Here is a 16,525-nt window from a genome sequence, read left to right on the forward strand (position 1 = left end):
CGATTGCAATACTGGGGGTGTAGCAGTTTTGATAATGAACCAATCGGATTCTCAAATGCCTCCCGTTTTGTTCACCAACACAAAAGTTCTCGAAATATCATTTACTAGTTGAAACTCCCATTTTTCTTTTGCTTCCATGAAGTGTTTTGGGATGTTGATGATGATCTCAGTGCGTGGTCCTTGTTTTTTTTTTTGTTTGTTTTTTTTCCGCTTCTCTCAACCCCCCCCCCCCCCCCCCCCACCACCACCACCACCACCCCGCCTCCGGGGAATGATGACATCTGGCGTCTGTGCAGCAGCGACCGCCTTAATTGATACCCAGGCCGTGTTTGGCCACAGTTTGAACAGAAAACACTTTGGGGAGGTGACATTTTAATTGGCCGGATCCCCACAGGGCTGTTGACGTTCCTCGCGGCGAGCTTGACACGGTCGCACAACGCCGAAGTGAAAGCGCATCGGCGCCGTCTGCTTTCCTTTCTTGGAACGGGATCGTTTCTGTTTCGGAGATGCAAAACCTCACGGTGAGTTGTCCCCGTTTTGGGTAAAGGACTTCCGCAAAGCACTTTTTTCCACGACTCCGTCTTCCAGATTCCAGAATCGTGCAGGTTAATATTGAGGACGGAATTGTACTGTGTGTACGCGGGTCACGGTCCAAGTTCACTTTATTGCTCCGAGAACCGTTTGTGCGGCAGCGACAAGTCGAAAAGCTTCACTGCTCGATGGCTGGAAGGAGAGCTTTGTTTATGGCGTCCTTCCTTTCATGTGAGAAAAAGGCATGCGCGATGTGCCTGTGCTGTCTCTTCAGCCGGATCAATGGCGCGAGATCATGAACAAGAAAATGCAGTTCCCTCCGGAGCTCATCGGCGCCATCCGGGAGGGGAAAGCGGAGGTGGTGCGCGGCCTGCTCCGGACCGGCGACGGCATCGTCCGCCAGCTGGACGACTCTGAAGATCGCCTGTGGAGGGAGGCCCTCAACCTGTCCATCCGCCTGGGAAGCGAGGACATCATGGACGCCCTCCTGCGGGGGGTCAAGTTCGACTTCCGGCAGATTCACGAGGCCCTGCTCGTCGCCGTGGACACCGACCAGGCGCGGGTGGTGGAGCTCCTGCTGCGCCGCCTGGATCAGGAGAAAGGCAAGAAGATGGACGTCCGCTCCTTCTCGCAAGCCATCTTTGACCGCTCCGTCGACAACTCGCAGTTCGCCCCCGGCGTGACCCCGCTGACCCTGGCGTGCCAGAAAGATCTCTACGACATCGTCAGCGTGCTCACCCGAAAGGGTCACGTCATCCCGTGGCCGCACAAGATCTCCTGCGCCTGTCTGGAATGCCGCAACGGGCGTCAGTACGACCTGCTCAAGTTCTCCCTGTCCCGCATCAACACGTACCGCGGCATCGCCAGCCGGGCCTACCTCTCCGTCACTTCCGACGACGCCGTGCTCAGCGCCTTCGGCCTCAGCAGGGAGCTCCGCAAGCTCTCTCGGAAGGAACCCGAGTTTAAGGTCAGCGCTGGCTTTTCCGCGTCGACTCCTTCGACTTTTGAGTCCCGCGTTTGATGGCAAAGGAACGGACCGCCGCTTGCTCCGTTTCCCGTGCAGCCTCAGTACCTGAGCTTGGAGGAGCTCTGCCAGGAGTTCGCCGTGGAGTTGCTGGGCATGTGTCGCAACCAGAGCGAGGTGAGCGCCATCCTCAACAGCTGCGGAGACCAGAGCCGGGACGAGCAGGCCTTCGAGCAAGGCATCCCCGACCTGTCGAGGCTGCGCCTGGCCGTCAACTACAACCAGAAGCAGGTGGCCGGATACGGACGGTCTGAGGCTTCCGTGGTGCACTTTGGTCGTCGTTTGTCATTCGTTGGCGTGGTTGCTTTTGAGCAGTTCGTCGCCCACCCCATCTGCCAGCAAGTGCTGTCTTCAATCTGGTGCGGCAACCTGGCGGGCTGGAGAGGCAGCACCACAGCCTGGAAGCTTCTGGTCTCTGTCGGGATCTTTTTCACCATGCCCCTCCTTTGCCTCGCCTACTGGATCGCACCAAAGTCCAAGGTAAAAAACCCCAAATAAAAAAAATCCATCCTCTGCGTTCCGTGGCCAGCCGCGGGCGACGGCTTTCCTCGACTTCTTGACATGTCCAACCGTCACGCAGGTGAGCCGTTCCTTCCCGCCGTGAGCTTTTTTTTTTTTTTTTTTTCGGGATCCGGAGACTGACAAAAGGAAGCGTCAAATCGCTGCCCGAGCTTTTCGGCTTTCATTGTTGCCACTCTGCTTCAGCTGGGGAAGATCCTGAGGACCCCCGTGATCAAGTTCCTGCTCCACTCCGCCTCCTACCTTTGGTTCCTCATCACGCTGCTCGGCGAATCCATCGCTATGGAGCTACACCGGGACGAGTTTGCTTCCAGGCAGCAGAACATCCTGCACAGCTCCTTCCACATGGTGTGGGTGGTCGGTGGGTGCGCGCCCGCTCTTCCTGGCCGCCGTGCCGCCCCACTCGCGCTTGAGGCGTGGCCTTTGTCCCGTCAGGGTTCTTCTGGTACGAGTGCAAGGAAGTGTGGATCGAGGGGCTGAGGAGTTACTTCCTGGACTGGTGGAACTGCTTGGACATGATGGTGCTCAGCATGTACTTGGCCTCCTTCGCCTTACGCGTGCTGATCGTGCTCAAGGGTCATTTCCTGTGTCTGGACACGAATGGCACGGAGGAGTGCGCCTACTTCACGCAGGCTGGTAGGAAAGCAAGTGGGGCTTCACTTCACCCGGTGAAGAGAGCATCTTCCTTTCGTTTTTTTTTTTTGCTGTTGGCAGGACGCCACGACTGGCATCAGGAGGATCCTCAGCTGATTGCAGAGGTTCTGTTCGCAGTGACGAGCATGATGAGCTTCACAAGGCTGGCCTACATCCTCCCCGCTCACGAGTCCCTGGGAACGCTCCAGATCTCCATCGGGAAGATGATCGACGACATGATGAGGTGGTAGCGCGCGTCACCTGCCGGCCTTGACTTCGGGTTTCACCTTTGCGCCTTTTGCAGGTTCATGTTCATTCTGATGATCATCGGAACGGCCTTCCTGTGCGGCATCAACAACGTCTACGTCCCTTACGTCGTCTCGCCGCGTCTCGGCAGGTGAGGATAAGCTGGAACGGAAGCGTCGCCGCTTCGCGCGGACACCTTCGAGCGAGGTCCGACGCAACGTCCAAAATGTTGTTGCGGGGCTGGCTTCTCCTTGGTTTTCATTTTCAGGTTCAATGAAACCTTCCACTTCTTGTTCTGGACCATGTTCGGCGTGGCCAACCAGGACTACGTGGACATGCCGCAGTTCGTGTTGGCCGAATTTGTCGGACGGATTCTGTACGGCGTCTTCACGCTGGTCATCGTCATTGTTTTGCTCAACATGCTCATTGCTATGATTACCAACTCCTTTCAAAAAATTGAGGTAAAGTACAGTCTATTGACTACTCCGCAGTAAATCCGTTTTGTTTCCTTTTTCATCCGTTTGTCCGTTTTCTGAGCCGCTTATCCCCACGACAGTCACGGGAACGCCGGAGCCTACACCCTCCACTGGTCGCCAGCCAGTCGCAGGGCACATAGAGACAGACAAGCACACGCACTCACAATCCCACCTTGGGGCATTTTCGCGTCTCCGATCAATGCATGTTTTTTTGGATTTGGGGGGGGGGGGGGAGACACCATAGTGCTCCCGCGCGCAGGCACGGGGAGAACATACAAAGGCCACACAGTCTGGGCCGGGATCCGAACCCCGGTCTTCGCAAGTGTGAGGTCAACGCTCTAACCGGTCGCTTGTTTTGTTGTTCTTCTGTGAAATGACTGTCGGATTTGAACCCGCGGGCGCCACACCGATGCGTCCGCGCGGCCGTCCAGGACGACGCCGACGTGGAGTGGAAGTTCGCCAGGTCGAAGCTATACCTCAGTTACTTCCGGGAAGGCCTGACCGTGCCCGTCCCCTTCAACATCATCCCGTCCCCTAAAGCTTTCTTCTACGTCTTAAGGTGAGCGTCAGAACAGCGCAAACCTGCAAAAGGAGAGCCCCCGTCCCACCCACCCCCGAATCCCTTTTCTTTGCAATCTCCTACCAGGGCCCTCTTTCGACGCCTCTGCTGTTGCGTCAAGTCTAATTCTGCCGAGTACCCGCCAATAGCTTCATTGGTAGGATGTAGCGTGAGAGTAAAAAGTACATACCTCGCATATGCACATATTTCTGAACGGTTATCTTTTGTTTTGTCCCGAGTCCACCAAAAGCTGCTCGGGGGACGGCCAGGTACCGTACCGGCGGGAGGTCATAAGAGCTCTGGTGCGGCGATACATCGACTCTGCTCGCAGGGAGTTCGAAGAGAGCAAGAGAAAAGGTAACGCGCGGATGCCGTCGTCAGGCCGCAAAAATGAAAAAAACATCTTTTCCCATCAGATATCGGGAATCGCATCACCGAGCTCAGCAAAGCCGTGGCCAGGATGCACCACGACCTGACGGCGGTCCGTCAGCGTCCGGCCGACGAGGGGCACGCGGCGGGCGCCGCGCCCTCCGAGGACGGCTCGTCTCTCCTGGGCAAATACATCGTCGGCGCCAGAAACAATTTCAGAGGCTTTCACGGCCGGCCGCAGGAGAACTTGACCTCGCGTGACGTTACGGTGCACGAAGAAGAAGAAGAAGAAGATCAGACCGAAGGCCGTGCGGGCGTGCAGGACGGGGGGTCACGCGGCGATGAGGTGAAGGTGGACGAGGGCGGAGTTCACTCGGGAGACTCCGGCAATCGATCCAAAGGAGGAGAAGAAAAAGTGGCCGACGGCACGCCTTGTGAAAAAGGAGTTCCAGGAGGAAGCGGCGAGGAGGCCGACGCGGAGGAGATGCTGGCCGGTCTCGAGCTGCAGGAAGTAAATGTGGCGGCCCGGCAGAAGCACGGGTCGCACTTCCCGGCCGACCTCCACGAGAGACGCGAGGGCGGTGAAGACCTGACACCGTCGCCGGCCGGCAGCAGCGGCTCCCGAGACACGGGCTTTGCTTCCCAAGAAGGGGAGCCAGCCGTTGACGAGTCCGCAACCGGATAATAGTGTGTGTGGGGGTGGGTCGAAAGACGGCTCCATCTTGGCGCGTTGCCGTTCATACGCGTCAAAAAGCCAGCCAACATTTTGTGTTTTGTGCTCAGGCGAGGCGGCCTCGTCATTAAGTTGTGCGGCGCTTTTGCAGCCAAACTCCTCCGCTGGTGTTTTTCCGTTCCTTTCCGCTTCTGCACTCTATTAGCATCATGTTTTGTTTTAGTCTCCCCCCCCCCCCCCCCAACACACACACACACACAAAATGTTCACCCCCACGCAGGCACAAATGATTCTTGGATGTTATTACATAAATTGACTGTGGAATTCTTTCTTCCGACTGATTTGAATGTAGTAATACGGAACATATGCCACGACTTTATTTTGCGCCGTATTACAGTTCAAGTACAATAAAAACAAATTTTACCTTTTCTGTAATTGACATTTGAATGGTCCTGCAATGGATTTGGTTGTGTCCAGTCGTCTTTTTCAATAATATCACGACATACGCCGAGCACGCTCTTCATTTATGTTATCAGAATTGTCATATTTGCCACATCCAATGTTCATTGACTGCGATCGGCTGGAGACCAGTTCAGGGTGTTCCCCCCGCCTCCTGCCCGACGACACCTGGGAATGGCTCCGGCACTTCTGCGACCCTTGTGAGGATAAGCGACTAAGAAAATGGATGGATGGTGTTGTCACTGGGTAATTGTGGAAATCTTGATAATTTTCCCCACACTGTGATGACGTCAATATTCTGAGAATGCAAACAAGCGAGTCCTGCCATAAATGCAACTTTGTTCTTGCAGCTTCTGGTCTGTAAGAACAAATTTGTTCCGGTCTGTCTTCTACTTTAAGATGCATCAGAGCGTGCGTGGACTATTTCGTTCGGTTAAATATTATAATTACTCATCAGATCCAGTATATTTTTCGACGGGGAATGTCTCGAGTGGTGTCACGTCAACGCAGATAAAGGGGAAATTAGAACCGCTCCAAACTCGTCATTCCATTTTGTTTTGAAGGCCAAAGCAGGAAAGACGGCGCCGGAAGTGGCCGTGTGACGCTGCTAATGGCTCCCGAAAGATAAAGCGGCACTCCGAGTGCGACGATGGCCGGCTTGTTTGAGGTGGAGGTGGACGGAGTGGAGCACGACCATGGACTGGAGCATCACGACGAGGCGATACAGGTGCGTGGAACAAGTCACGCGCTTCGAAGCGGCGTTTAGTTTTTAGGAGCGCTGTGGCGGCTAGCAAGTCAAATGCCGCGTTAGCTTCGGCTCACAGGTTTAGCCCGACGTCAGCACTTGACTTGTTCCTTCTCTCTTAAGACAGCGCTCATGTCCTGCCTGCCTGCCTGCCTGCCTGCCTGCCTGCCTTCCTGCCTTCCTTCCTTCCTTAGCTTTGCCGGAAAGATTTCAGTCGACAAATATAAAAAAAAAAAAAAAAAAAAAGTATGGAAGCGAGCAACAACACAAGTCCAAATGTGGGCTCGCCGGCTAACGTTGCATTCAGCTGACGGTTGATTCCAGTCTAGGTGGCTTTTACCTTCCAACTGTTGCTACTTTATTCTGTGTGCAGTGCAGAATAAAATGGCCACACTGCCTAATTTATGCCTTTTTTTTTTTTTTTTTAATGGCGGACAGCTGACCTGGTTGCTGGGGGTCAAAGAAAATCCCTTTTGTAGGAACGTGTGTTCATTGGTCTCATATCCAAAATGGCCAAGTGTCAACGTCTCAGTGACGATTATTAAGCATAGACACAATCAGGCAGCTGCCACACCCACCGTCGTGGAAAGCTTCTTCCACGATCTCTTGGTGGCCGCGGAACCACACATTACAACGTGTGGATCCGGAACTAAAATTGGACGGGTCGACAGATCTCGTTGCCTCACAATAAAATTAGCAATGTGACAAGTTTTTCAGAAACTGCACCATCTGGTTAGAATGATCAAGTCAACCATTATTCTGGTTAAATGATTCCCTTGGAAGAGGGTTGTTTGCTTTAAAGGTCGAGTGTCATCCCTTTAGATATTGAAATGAAAAATACATAAGATTATTCACTTCAGTGTCCACACGAAAAAAATAAATATGAGCGTAGAGCGCGTCATCCACGCGCAAAGTTGCGGAAGTGTCATTCGACATGCAAGTGGTCGCCGTATTGGCTGCATTTACTGTCCGTGACGTCACCCCGGACGTTCGCCATTGAAAAACGCGCTTTTCGAAGAAAACATCTCACAGCAGAGTGACGCGTCCGGGGCAATGCAACGAGCCGGCATTTTGGCTAACACGACGGAACGACGAGCTACCTTCCCGGAGGTAAAACTAATAGAAACAAACGAGTCCACTTGAGGGCGGTCCCGCCACGTACGTCACTTCCTGCTTCCTCTCAAAAACAAATCCCTCGAGAGGATCTTCATGGCGGGAGTGACAAAAAGCCGTATACGTCAAAATCGTGTTTTGGGGGGGGGGGGGGGGGGGCGCATGGGTCCATGTCTGCTGCTGTTTTTTGATTAATAACATAGTAAAAATCATTCATTTCAGGAAAGCGGCCCGAGTACTGTTTTGCATTCATCATGTCGCAATTATACTGATTTTTGTCACTCCTCGATTACAGTTTGACGTGTCCAAGCTCTCGCCGGAAGAGAAGTGGAGGTCAGTGTCCTTTCAGCACCAATTCCTTCATCCAAATAAGAGCCGCCATCGCGTTCGGTGAGCTTTCAAAGACCCGTTTGGCGTGTGTGCCCGACAGGGTGGAGCACGCCAAGATGCACGCCAAACACAAAGGCCACGAGGCCATGCACGCCGAGATGGTGCTGATCCTCATTGTCACGCTGGTCGTCGCCCAGCTCCTCCTGGTGCAGTGGAAACAGAGACACCCCAAGTCTTACAACGTAAGAAACCATTCCGGAACCAACGATAACAGTCTGCGTGCTTGCTCTCATTTATGGAGCCGTTGTAGACGCTGTTTGGAATTTGATGATTGTGAGTAACAAGTCTAGTGTAGGAAGCCAATGTTGACTTTGAATGTTTTGCTTGGGGGCACGATAAATAAATTTAGGCTCAACCGGTTCGGTGGCTGGCATAAATTTGACGAGGAAAAACAATACGTGGTACTTCTGCAAAATGTGAAATTATAGTTTAAGTGCTTTGTTTGATATGAATTGCATTATTTTTTTTTTTTTTTTAATCGGGGTCGGGGCGGAGGGGGGCACTACTACACTGGAAACTGTTGAGTACACTCCGTTCTAGTACTTTGTTTGTACTTTATTCCCATAGGACACAGGTGTCAAAGTTGAGGCCCGGGGGCCAGTTCTGGCCCGACGCGTGATTTTATGTGGCCCGCAAAGGCAAATCATGTCGACTTCCGTGATTCTTGTGAAAATCTGTGCCAAAATTTCAAATTGTCATATCATAAATGATAACATTGAGATATAAGAATTTTTGTATTCCCAACAATGTCTGTGGGGGGGGGGGGGGTAAAAAAAAAACAACTCTTGATTCCAAAACTAGTTAAACATAAATTTTATGTGTAAATAGGATTGGATGATAAAATATTTGTATGACTTAGTCATAAAAACCCTCTGAGGGAAGCCGTAAGTACAATATCGTCCGTGACAAAAACGAGTTTGACACCCCTGCCATAAGAAGTAATGAAGTATTAAACACGGGTTGTTTAAAAAAAAAAAAAAAGTTTCGTAGGTGACGTAAAAATGTTGTATGGCGTGCTTGTACTTACTCCTTTTTATTGGACTGTTTATTTATTTTTCATACAAATATTTACTGTAGTTCTGACTTTAGCACCACTACGTTAGCGTAGGTTGCGTGCATATTGCTCTTACGAACATCAACTAAAAACGTCTAAAAAAATTGTTCCAGGGTGAAATGTTGTCGTTAAAGGTGGGATTTAAGCTCTATGAAAATGAACACTTCTTAGCCTCCAACATTAAATCTGAAAATAAAAGTGGGGGGGAAATCCATCCAAACGCAATTCAGTGGTACCTCTACTTGTGAAATAATGTTTGTGCCGTGAAGTTTTCCCAAGTGGAAGCATGTCAGTGAGCGTCATCCGTGTCATTTCAAGTCTATTGTTAACTTTTTGTCCTTGCTTTGCGTGTGTCAACATGCTGCTGTCTTGTAGCTGGTGACTCTGTTCCAGATGTGGGTAGTTCCTCTCTACTTTACTACCAAACTCCACTGGTGGAGGTTCCTGACCACGTGGTTTATCTTCTCTGTCATCACAGCATATATTACGTACCGCGCCACTCGCAAGCCTCTGGCCTGCACGACACCGAGGTAAACCGCGACTTTCCCGTTGGCGTCGCTTTCAAATGATGAGCTCGGGCTTGAAAACATTTTTTATTTTTGCCACCCGCTGCAGATTGGTGTACAAGTGGTTCCTGCTCCTCTACAAGATCAGCTACGCGACCGGGATAGTTGGCTACACCGTTGTCATGTTTACCCTTTTTGGTATCAATCTCATATTCCGGTAGGTCAATCAATCAATCTTTTACAGGCGCTAAGCAAAGCATTGCCGTGCGTGCGTGCGATGACGTTTCCGGCACAGTCGGACCGGCCGCTAGATTTGTGGACGTTTGCCGTCGTTTTCTTTGGCCTCTAAATCCTGCCCGGCCATGCAAACTCTAGGAGGTGAAAAGTCGAGCATCTTTGTAGAACAGTTTCAAAATACTTCATTTGAATAATGAAAAGAGTCATACTCATTTAAAATGTTCATTATACTTACCTATACCTAATTGATTGTTTTATGAGATGCAGAAACATTACTACACATTTTGTATTTTACTTTTGACAATAAATCAACTAGCAAGGTTTCATGTGGTAACTTTTTAAGAACAACCTACGAGATTAATGGAACAAATAATTAGAGGACTCTTGGAAAAAGTCTATATTTTTTTTCGGTTTTAGTTAAAACAAAAAAAAAGGAAATGGTTGTGCCTCCCCCACCATGATCTAAATTAATTCGGTGGATGAATTTGTTGCCCGCAATGACGCAGGGCCTTTGTACAGCTCGGCGTTAAAAATAGAAATGAATGAATGGCCGGGTCGCACGTGACGTCACGCTCGTTCATCCGGGTCCTTGACCGCCGTCGTTGCAGACGAGCGGTCCGTCGTCGTCGTGCTAGATTTTTGTTGCGTCTACTGATGTGGAAATTGCGGAAAAGAAGACGTTGGGAAGGGATTTTTCCGTGTTCCAAAGATTAGATTGCATGCCGGAGAAGATACGATGGACTTATGGGTGGGGGGGAGACGGCAACAAAAGCGGCTTGCAAATATGCAACGTGCAGATCTGAACGAAGCTCGAGTACACAAGGCAAATTGTTAATCATTTTGTAGCGTCCGGATATTTGACTTCACGGTAGTCTTTCAGATCCTTTTGAAAGTACGACTTTGTGGAGAGCGAACGGCTTCACGTCTTCGATACATGTCGAGTGAATTAAAGCTTGCGCGCGGGTCTGTGGACGTTGCCACGGTGACGTCGTCTGCCACGCCTAGCTTGTCTGTAGCAATGGCGGCCATTATCGCACGATTGCAAGCCAACAATACCCCGTGTTAGTCTCCATTAATTTACATGATAAACACGGGGAATATCCAAGTGGACTGTAGATGTTGTTTTAGGTCTGTGTTTGACCCCGGAAAATCGCAGATGTTAGTCAGTCGAGCAATGCTCATCACTCGGCGGCCCCCCCCCACATGCAGGATAAAGCCAGAAGATGCGATGGACTTCGGCGTGTCCCTGCTATTTTACGGACTCTACTACGGCGTCCTCGGAAGGGACTTTGCAGAGATGTGTGCCGACTTCATGGCCTCGACAGTCGGCGTAAGAACCAGACGAGATTTTGCTCATCATTTGCCCGTCGGATGACGTCCGCTCCTCCGTGCTTCTCTTTTGCAGTACTACAATGCGTCTGGAATGCCAACCAAGCATTTGTCTGACGACATCTGCGCCGTATGCGGGCAAGCCATCCTCGTCGACGTCAGCGAGGAGGGCATCATAGAAAACACGTACCGATTGTCCTGCAACCATGTGTATCCTTCACTCAAATCGAGTGCTGTTGCCGCTGAAAGTCAACTACAGTGTTCCCGTGTGTGCGTGCGTGCGTGTGTGTGTGTGTGTGTGTGTGTGTGTGTGTGTGTGTTCCCCCCCCCCCAAACTGATCAGTAGCCAGACAGATTTCATTTGGCGTCCAAATGAGGAAGGGATCGGCGTGACTCGTACTATTGTGAGAGAAAAGTATCACCTTTGTTTTGTTGGGATTTATAGTCAAGTTGAGCTTTTGTTGCCTAGTTGTGGAATGTGATTTTTTTTTTTTTTTTTTTTAAAAAAAAGGTTGGCAAGTGCTTCCGATACGGTGGCGCCATCACTCACGGCATGGGCTGCATTAAAACGAAAATTGCCTATCAACACACTTGATCAAAGTTTTCAATGTTTATAGATTAGAAAATTGTGTTGGGCCTCATCTGGACCCCTGCAGAACGCCGCATTTAGACATGAGCCCTCGCTTGAGCGAAAAGAGTTACAACTGTTGCCAGTGCACTCTTCAGCCCTTTCCTGAATTCTGTGAAAAAAGTCAAACGCGCAGAGGCCGCCGTTTCCCGCAGCTCATCCCCACAGACTCCAACACGAACTTGCTGATGTCATATGCCGTCGTACATATCGAACACGGACATTCCAATACATACAGTATCTTCTATACATTTTATTTATTTTTTTCCCCCCTTTGGGGCCATTCAAATAGAATTGCAATCTCTTTTTAATAAGTTTAAAGTGTGTGCAAGGGGTGCCTTTATTTAAAAACAACAACAGGAACCTCTTTAAAATATATCCCCATCAGTAATTTCAATAAAAGGCGTCGTCATTGTTCTGAAGTGGGAACAGGCCACTTTCTGGTTGACTTTTTTTTCTGTGATGTGAGTTGAGTCGTCTCTTCCCCCCCCCCCCCCCCCCCCCCCCCCCCCCCCCCCCCCCCCCCAAACGACTCACTTCCCCCGCCATTTACCGCCAGGACCACAACCACAGCCGACATGAAAGATGTCTTCCCGGTTTCTGCCTTCTCGAAAGCGCATGTTCCCCATCGACTCATTCGCACGGCGAACGTACCGGGCCGAGTGGTTGGAATTGCACAACAAGGAACGCGCAGCGGCGTCCACAGTCAACGTGAGGCGGTCTGTCGGTTGAGTCCGGCGGGCCCCAGTCAGGGTCTGCTTTGCCTTAACTTCTCTCGTCCAGGTTCCACGAGTTCTGCATAAGAGGCTGGTGCATTGTGGGAAAGAAGCAGATGTGTCCGTACTGCAAAGAGAAGGTGGATCTCAAGCGGATGTTCAGTAACCCGTATCCTTTGCCAAATATCCGTCATGCTAATTTCATTATGGCGTGACGCTTCTTTGAGATTGAAGCGTTACTGCGGGGGGGGGGGCTTTATTTACGGGGACAAGAACAAATCACGTAAGCAAGCCGTCCCTGTCCTAAATGCAAAAGAATTGACTCTAGTCAACTGCGCTCTTAAACGTCAGGTGTCATTTTTGTCTCTGATGCACACAAAGTTCCTCTTCCCCTTTTTTTGTGTGTGTGTGTGTGTGTTACCAATTGTACATGTGATAACCACCAGAGCTGTCCAAATTGCTCTTTGCATTATTTTGTTATGCACTCACTCGCCTTATTATTAGGGACATTTTTTATAAGACAAAAGTTTGAATGTACACATATATATATAAATTTTCCCTTAATGTGGGATTTTGTAGCTGGGAAAGGCCACACGTGATGTACGGCCAACTTTTAGACTGGCTTCGCTACTTGGTGGCCTGGCAGCCGGTCATCATCGGCCTGGTGCAGGCCATCAACTACGTCCTGGGCCTGGAGTGAGCCCCACCCCCACCCGCAGAAGAAAATGACGGGAAGCCCCGCCAATGGACTGAAACGTTGGTTACAAATTCTCTGTACTTTTTGTATATATTTTTAGGCGCATATTACAAGAACTCGCGTTTCAATTGATGAGTAATCGCAGTATCCTGTCAATTATGAGAATTTTCTTCCACCTATGCCCCAGTAAATATGTTCACAATCATTAGCTTCCTGCTTTTTTTTGGTTGTTTTTTTTTTCCCCCCCTCCCCTCAACTCGCATCTTAAATGTTTATGAACATTTCAGTAATGTGGATTTCAGTCATCGGAGAGTTGAAAGATCTAAAAAAAAAAAATAAAAATCAATATGAATTGGAGACCAGCCACAGGGACGTGTTGACAGCCCTGCTGAATTTGAACGAGAACTCGAGTTGTCACACGAGGGCAATTTTAGCCACGGACAAAAAAAAAAACAACAACAACAAACATTTAAATATGTGAAACGCTATCTGGTGCCTGCTTCTGTACTAAATCCGAGTCCCGTTTAGCAAGGTGAGTGTAAAATACAGGAGTCAACTGCCGTGTAGTCCGGGCGGGCTCGGATGACAATACCACCAACGTAAGGGGAAGTACTACAGTAGCCTGGAAGGATTTCCCTCCCCGAAGCTAAGGTTGAGCACCGCCTTTGATGAGACATTGAGGAAGTGAGTCCTCTGTGTGCTTTCCACATACGTACGTACGTACGTACGCTCATCGCGTTTGGAGAGCATTGAAGAGGAGACTCCGCAAGAGTCGCCATGACGCTGTCGTCCGTCATCGGAGGTGACCCCGTCGCCAAAACCGTTGGCCCTGTAACCGTTGTAAAAAAAAAAAAAAAAACTAAACTCTTTTCTCTCCACAGCTCTGCTGCTGGCAAACGCTTCTCCAGGTATGTTCTTTTCTTTTAATTATGATTTTTTTCAAATCTGCTTTTATTATTTAGCGATTCTTTTTTTTTTTTTTTTTTTAAATAATTCTCCAGCTGTGTCCCAATACGCCTCACCGACCATCATTGGGCCTGAGCGCCTTCAAATAAAAGCTCAACCAGGTAAGTCAACAAAAAAGAAATTCCGAGCCATTAAATATGCACCGAGGAAGCCGAACCCAAACTGTTCACGAGTTAGCTTATGAATCATATCCCCGAATATTATGAAAAGCATCACTTTAATCCGCTTTGAAGATCCTGATAACTTTTTGGTTTGATTTAAAGCATTCTCATCAATTGTACTGTATAACGTTTGATATGCTTGGATTGAGAAATGAGCAATATTGTTTATCCAAAAAAAAAAAAAAAATTGCCAATTGTCTATTTCTAACTTGAAATAATCTTCAAACGCGGCCATGATTTTAAGCATGATGTTGCAAGGGGTACGTTTTTGTTTTTCAGGGCAGCCGTTAGTTCTCCGTTGCGCGGCGCTGACCAACTGCGGCGGCGGCGACGACGTGACGCTCCTCTACTGGCTCGTCAACGGCTCCTTCCCCGAAGACCTTCGCGGCGGCAACAGGATAACAGAGTTCGACACGTGAGCGCCGCGTTGTTCCGCGAGCTCGCCCGGCCGCCCGTTTTTATGCCTCAGGTCTGCTCGTGTGGATATTTGTGTCCGCTTCAGCTCCACGTTAGAGGGCGGCGCCATTCAAACGGGGAGTTTGCTTGTGAGGAACGTCACCCTGGAGGACCTCGACGCCACCTTCACCTGTGTGGTCATCAACGGTGTCGGAATGGCTCTGAAGAATGTGACACTGTCAGCTCCAGCCCACTAACGTTTACCGTCGTTTGTGGAAACTGTGCTGGAATATAAAAATGTCTACACATCCCGTTTTCAAAGGCCATTATTTTGTGTGTGTGTGAGATAAAGAAATCATTTCAAGCCTCTTAATGTGATATTAAAAAGAAAAAGGGTTGCATAAGTGAGCACACCCTCTTAACTGTGGACTTGATTTGGGGTTAGGAGTGTGTTGATTCCCATTTAGCTTGTGCTTCATTCTCCACACAACCATGCCTGCAATCATAAGAGGGAGGGTGTGCGCACTTGTCCAACCCCCCCCCCCCCAAAAAAAAAAGACCTTTTATTCACCCCAAATAAGTTTATGGGAAGCTTTAAGGACACGCGTTACAAATGAACAGGCTGCATAATACTTTTGAGGCAGATAATATCTGATTCCTCGATTTGTCGCCAGCAGTCGTACGGCGTGTATGTTCGATAAATGTATGATGCAATTCTCTCCAGCTGGGGCAGAGCGTGACTCGAAAGAGGAGTCCGGACTCATTTTAAGAAACAAAGAGGTGCCTACTTCCTCAGTGTGACGATTCATTGACTCGGACTTCTCGTCTCATTCGGACTTTGTGGAGACGGAGTCCCGCGCACCCCTCGCCCGTTGGTGGGATGTGTGAAAATCTCTGTTCCATTTTTACTTGTAATAATTGAGCTGGGATAGGCTCCGGCACTCCCGCAACCCTTGTAAGGATAAGCGGCCCCGGCAATGGCACGTTTCGTTGTATCGCAGTGCCCGACAAACATGAAAATTGGTTCTCAGTGGCGTGTAACCAAGAAGCCAACATGTTCTGCTTGATCAACATTTGAATATAGATAGAGTATATTTTATTTTTTGCATCCAAGCAGCTTGCGCTTAAAATGTTCCTGTTGGAGATTCACGCAGGGTCACCTCTGATGATGTTATTCATTTGCTGGCCCGAGGTTATGTTGCCCCACCAGTTAAAAAACGAAACAAAATCCAGCCTCTGTGGCAGGCAATTATGTTTTATGAACAAGAACAAGGTTGTATTGTATGGAGGCAAAATGTGATGGAATAGGCTGAACAAATTTCATTTCAGGTTTCCACGTGAAAGATGGAAGCAGAAAACAAGGGGAATGGCTTTTTCAACAATTGTTGATGTTTGGTAACACAGGAATACTTGCACTATCTCTTATGATGTGAAAATTTGAAGAAGAATCATGGAAGTTGACACACGCAATTTGCCTTGAGTTTGACACCTGCCCTCTTGAGGGACCGCAGAGCTCAGTTTCTCGAGGGGGGGAGAAGTCAAAAACTTCCACTCGAGGAACCAGCCGCGTGTACAGGATGTGGAAAATGTGCACACATATTGAAATTTTCCCACTGTTGAAAATCCAAAGTATTGCGCTACCTCCCACCAATCGAATTGCAGCTCCGCTTACCTTTTGGCTCGGAGTCGTAGGAGAATGCAGGTCTTTACGCATGATTCTCTTTGAATCCGTGGACTATGGCCTCTGCAGTCACTTGAAGGTGGCTCAGGATCTTCAGCCAGCCTAGCTGATCATATCATCGGCGTGGGACGGTTCTGAAGTAAATGATGCGATGTTACGGAGGTGCGCTAAAACTCGTCCATAAAGGTGTGCCGAATCCCGCGGCAACTATGCTTTTGTCGGGGGGGGGGGTGTAGGCCTTTGTGACCAGGAACTATTATAGGTCTTCGTTGATTTAAAAAGTTTGGTGGCACAAAAGTTTGGCCCACCCCTGTGCGTGCCCCTGCTTGTGTTCCAAAACGTAAATCTCAATTTTCTGTACAATTTTTCAGAATTGTATTTGTCACAGTGTAAGAAGTAGAAGTTTTGTCAAATATA

General features: G+C 49.3%; 3 protein-coding genes across 5 annotated transcripts; all 3 read left to right on the forward strand.

Annotated features, from left to right (window-relative positions):
• Positions 1 to 262: 262 nt before the first annotated feature.
• LOC133491788 (short transient receptor potential channel 2-like) lies at positions 263 to 5,458 on the forward strand. 2 transcript variants are annotated; one of them, XM_061803384.1, is made up of 13 exons: positions 263 to 521; positions 806 to 1,498; positions 1,595 to 1,786; positions 1,871 to 2,035; positions 2,261 to 2,435; positions 2,510 to 2,710; positions 2,789 to 2,951; positions 3,012 to 3,104; positions 3,222 to 3,414; positions 3,861 to 3,988; positions 4,076 to 4,145; positions 4,228 to 4,345; positions 4,405 to 5,458. In XM_061803384.1, the coding sequence occupies exons 1-13, from the start codon at positions 507 to 509 to the stop codon at positions 5,040 to 5,042; spliced, it is 2,844 nt and encodes a 947-aa protein (XP_061659368.1). In that variant the 5' UTR covers positions 263 to 506; the 3' UTR covers positions 5,043 to 5,458. The 2 variants fall into 2 exon arrangements, with proteins under 2 accessions (XP_061659368.1, XP_061659367.1); XM_061803383.1 differs by having other exon boundaries at positions 263 to 1,498.
• Positions 5,459 to 6,017: 559 nt separating this feature from the next.
• On the forward strand, positions 6,018 to 13,112 carry rnf121 (ring finger protein 121). 2 transcript variants are annotated; one of them, XM_061803385.1, is made up of 9 exons: positions 6,020 to 6,216; positions 7,643 to 7,680; positions 7,778 to 7,919; positions 9,167 to 9,321; positions 9,407 to 9,514; positions 10,744 to 10,864; positions 10,940 to 11,073; positions 12,275 to 12,376; positions 12,787 to 13,112. In XM_061803385.1, the coding sequence occupies exons 1-9, from the start codon at positions 6,139 to 6,141 to the stop codon at positions 12,905 to 12,907; spliced, it is 999 nt and encodes a 332-aa protein (XP_061659369.1). In that variant the 5' UTR covers positions 6,020 to 6,138; the 3' UTR covers positions 12,908 to 13,112. The 2 variants fall into 2 exon arrangements, with proteins under 2 accessions (XP_061659370.1, XP_061659369.1); XM_061803386.1 differs by lacking the exon at positions 12,275 to 12,376 and having other exon boundaries at positions 6,018 to 6,216.
• Positions 13,113 to 13,260: 148 nt separating this feature from the next.
• On the forward strand, positions 13,261 to 14,742 carry LOC133491790 (interleukin-18-binding protein-like). Its single transcript, XM_061803387.1, has 5 exons — positions 13,261 to 13,706; positions 13,786 to 13,812; positions 13,906 to 13,971; positions 14,311 to 14,446; positions 14,534 to 14,742. The coding sequence occupies exons 1-5, from the start codon at positions 13,682 to 13,684 to the stop codon at positions 14,682 to 14,684; spliced, it is 405 nt and encodes a 134-aa protein (XP_061659371.1). The 5' UTR covers positions 13,261 to 13,681; the 3' UTR covers positions 14,685 to 14,742.
• Positions 14,743 to 16,525: the final 1,783 nt, after the last annotated feature.

This window comes from Syngnathoides biaculeatus, chromosome 18 (genome assembly GCF_019802595.1).
Source record: "Syngnathoides biaculeatus isolate LvHL_M chromosome 18, ASM1980259v1, whole genome shotgun sequence".
Taxonomy (NCBI): Eukaryota; Metazoa; Chordata; class Actinopteri; order Syngnathiformes; family Syngnathidae; genus Syngnathoides; species Syngnathoides biaculeatus.

Bases quoted from the DNA above. Each gene is read 5' to 3' on its own strand.
- LOC133491790 (XM_061803387.1), top strand. From the start codon at position 13,682: ATGACGCTGTCGTCCGTCATCGGAG. The intron at 13,707-13,785 runs GTGACCCCGTCG...TTCTCTCCACAG, and splicing joins GCTGTCGTCCGTCATCGGAG to CTCTGCTGCTGGCAAACGCT. The intron at 13,813-13,905 runs GTATGTTCTTTT...ATAATTCTCCAG, and splicing joins GCTGGCAAACGCTTCTCCAG to CTGTGTCCCAATACGCCTCA.
- rnf121 (XM_061803385.1), top strand. From the start codon at position 6,139: ATGGCCGGCTTGTTTGAGGTGGAGGTGGACGGAGTGGAGCACGACCAT. The intron at 6,217-7,642 runs GTGCGTGGAACA...CCTCGATTACAG, and splicing joins ATCACGACGAGGCGATACAG to TTTGACGTGTCCAAGCTCTC. The intron at 12,377-12,786 runs GTATCCTTTGCC...GGGATTTTGTAG, and splicing joins AAGCGGATGTTCAGTAACCC to CTGGGAAAGGCCACACGTGA.
- LOC133491788 (XM_061803383.1), top strand. From the start codon at position 776: ATGCGCGATGTGCCTGTGCTGTCTCTTCAGCCGGATCAATGGCGCGAG. The intron at 2,711-2,788 runs GTAGGAAAGCAA...TGCTGTTGGCAG, and splicing joins CGCCTACTTCACGCAGGCTG to GACGCCACGACTGGCATCAG. The intron at 3,415-3,860 runs GTAAAGTACAGT...GCGGCCGTCCAG, and splicing joins ACTCCTTTCAAAAAATTGAG to GACGACGCCGACGTGGAGTG.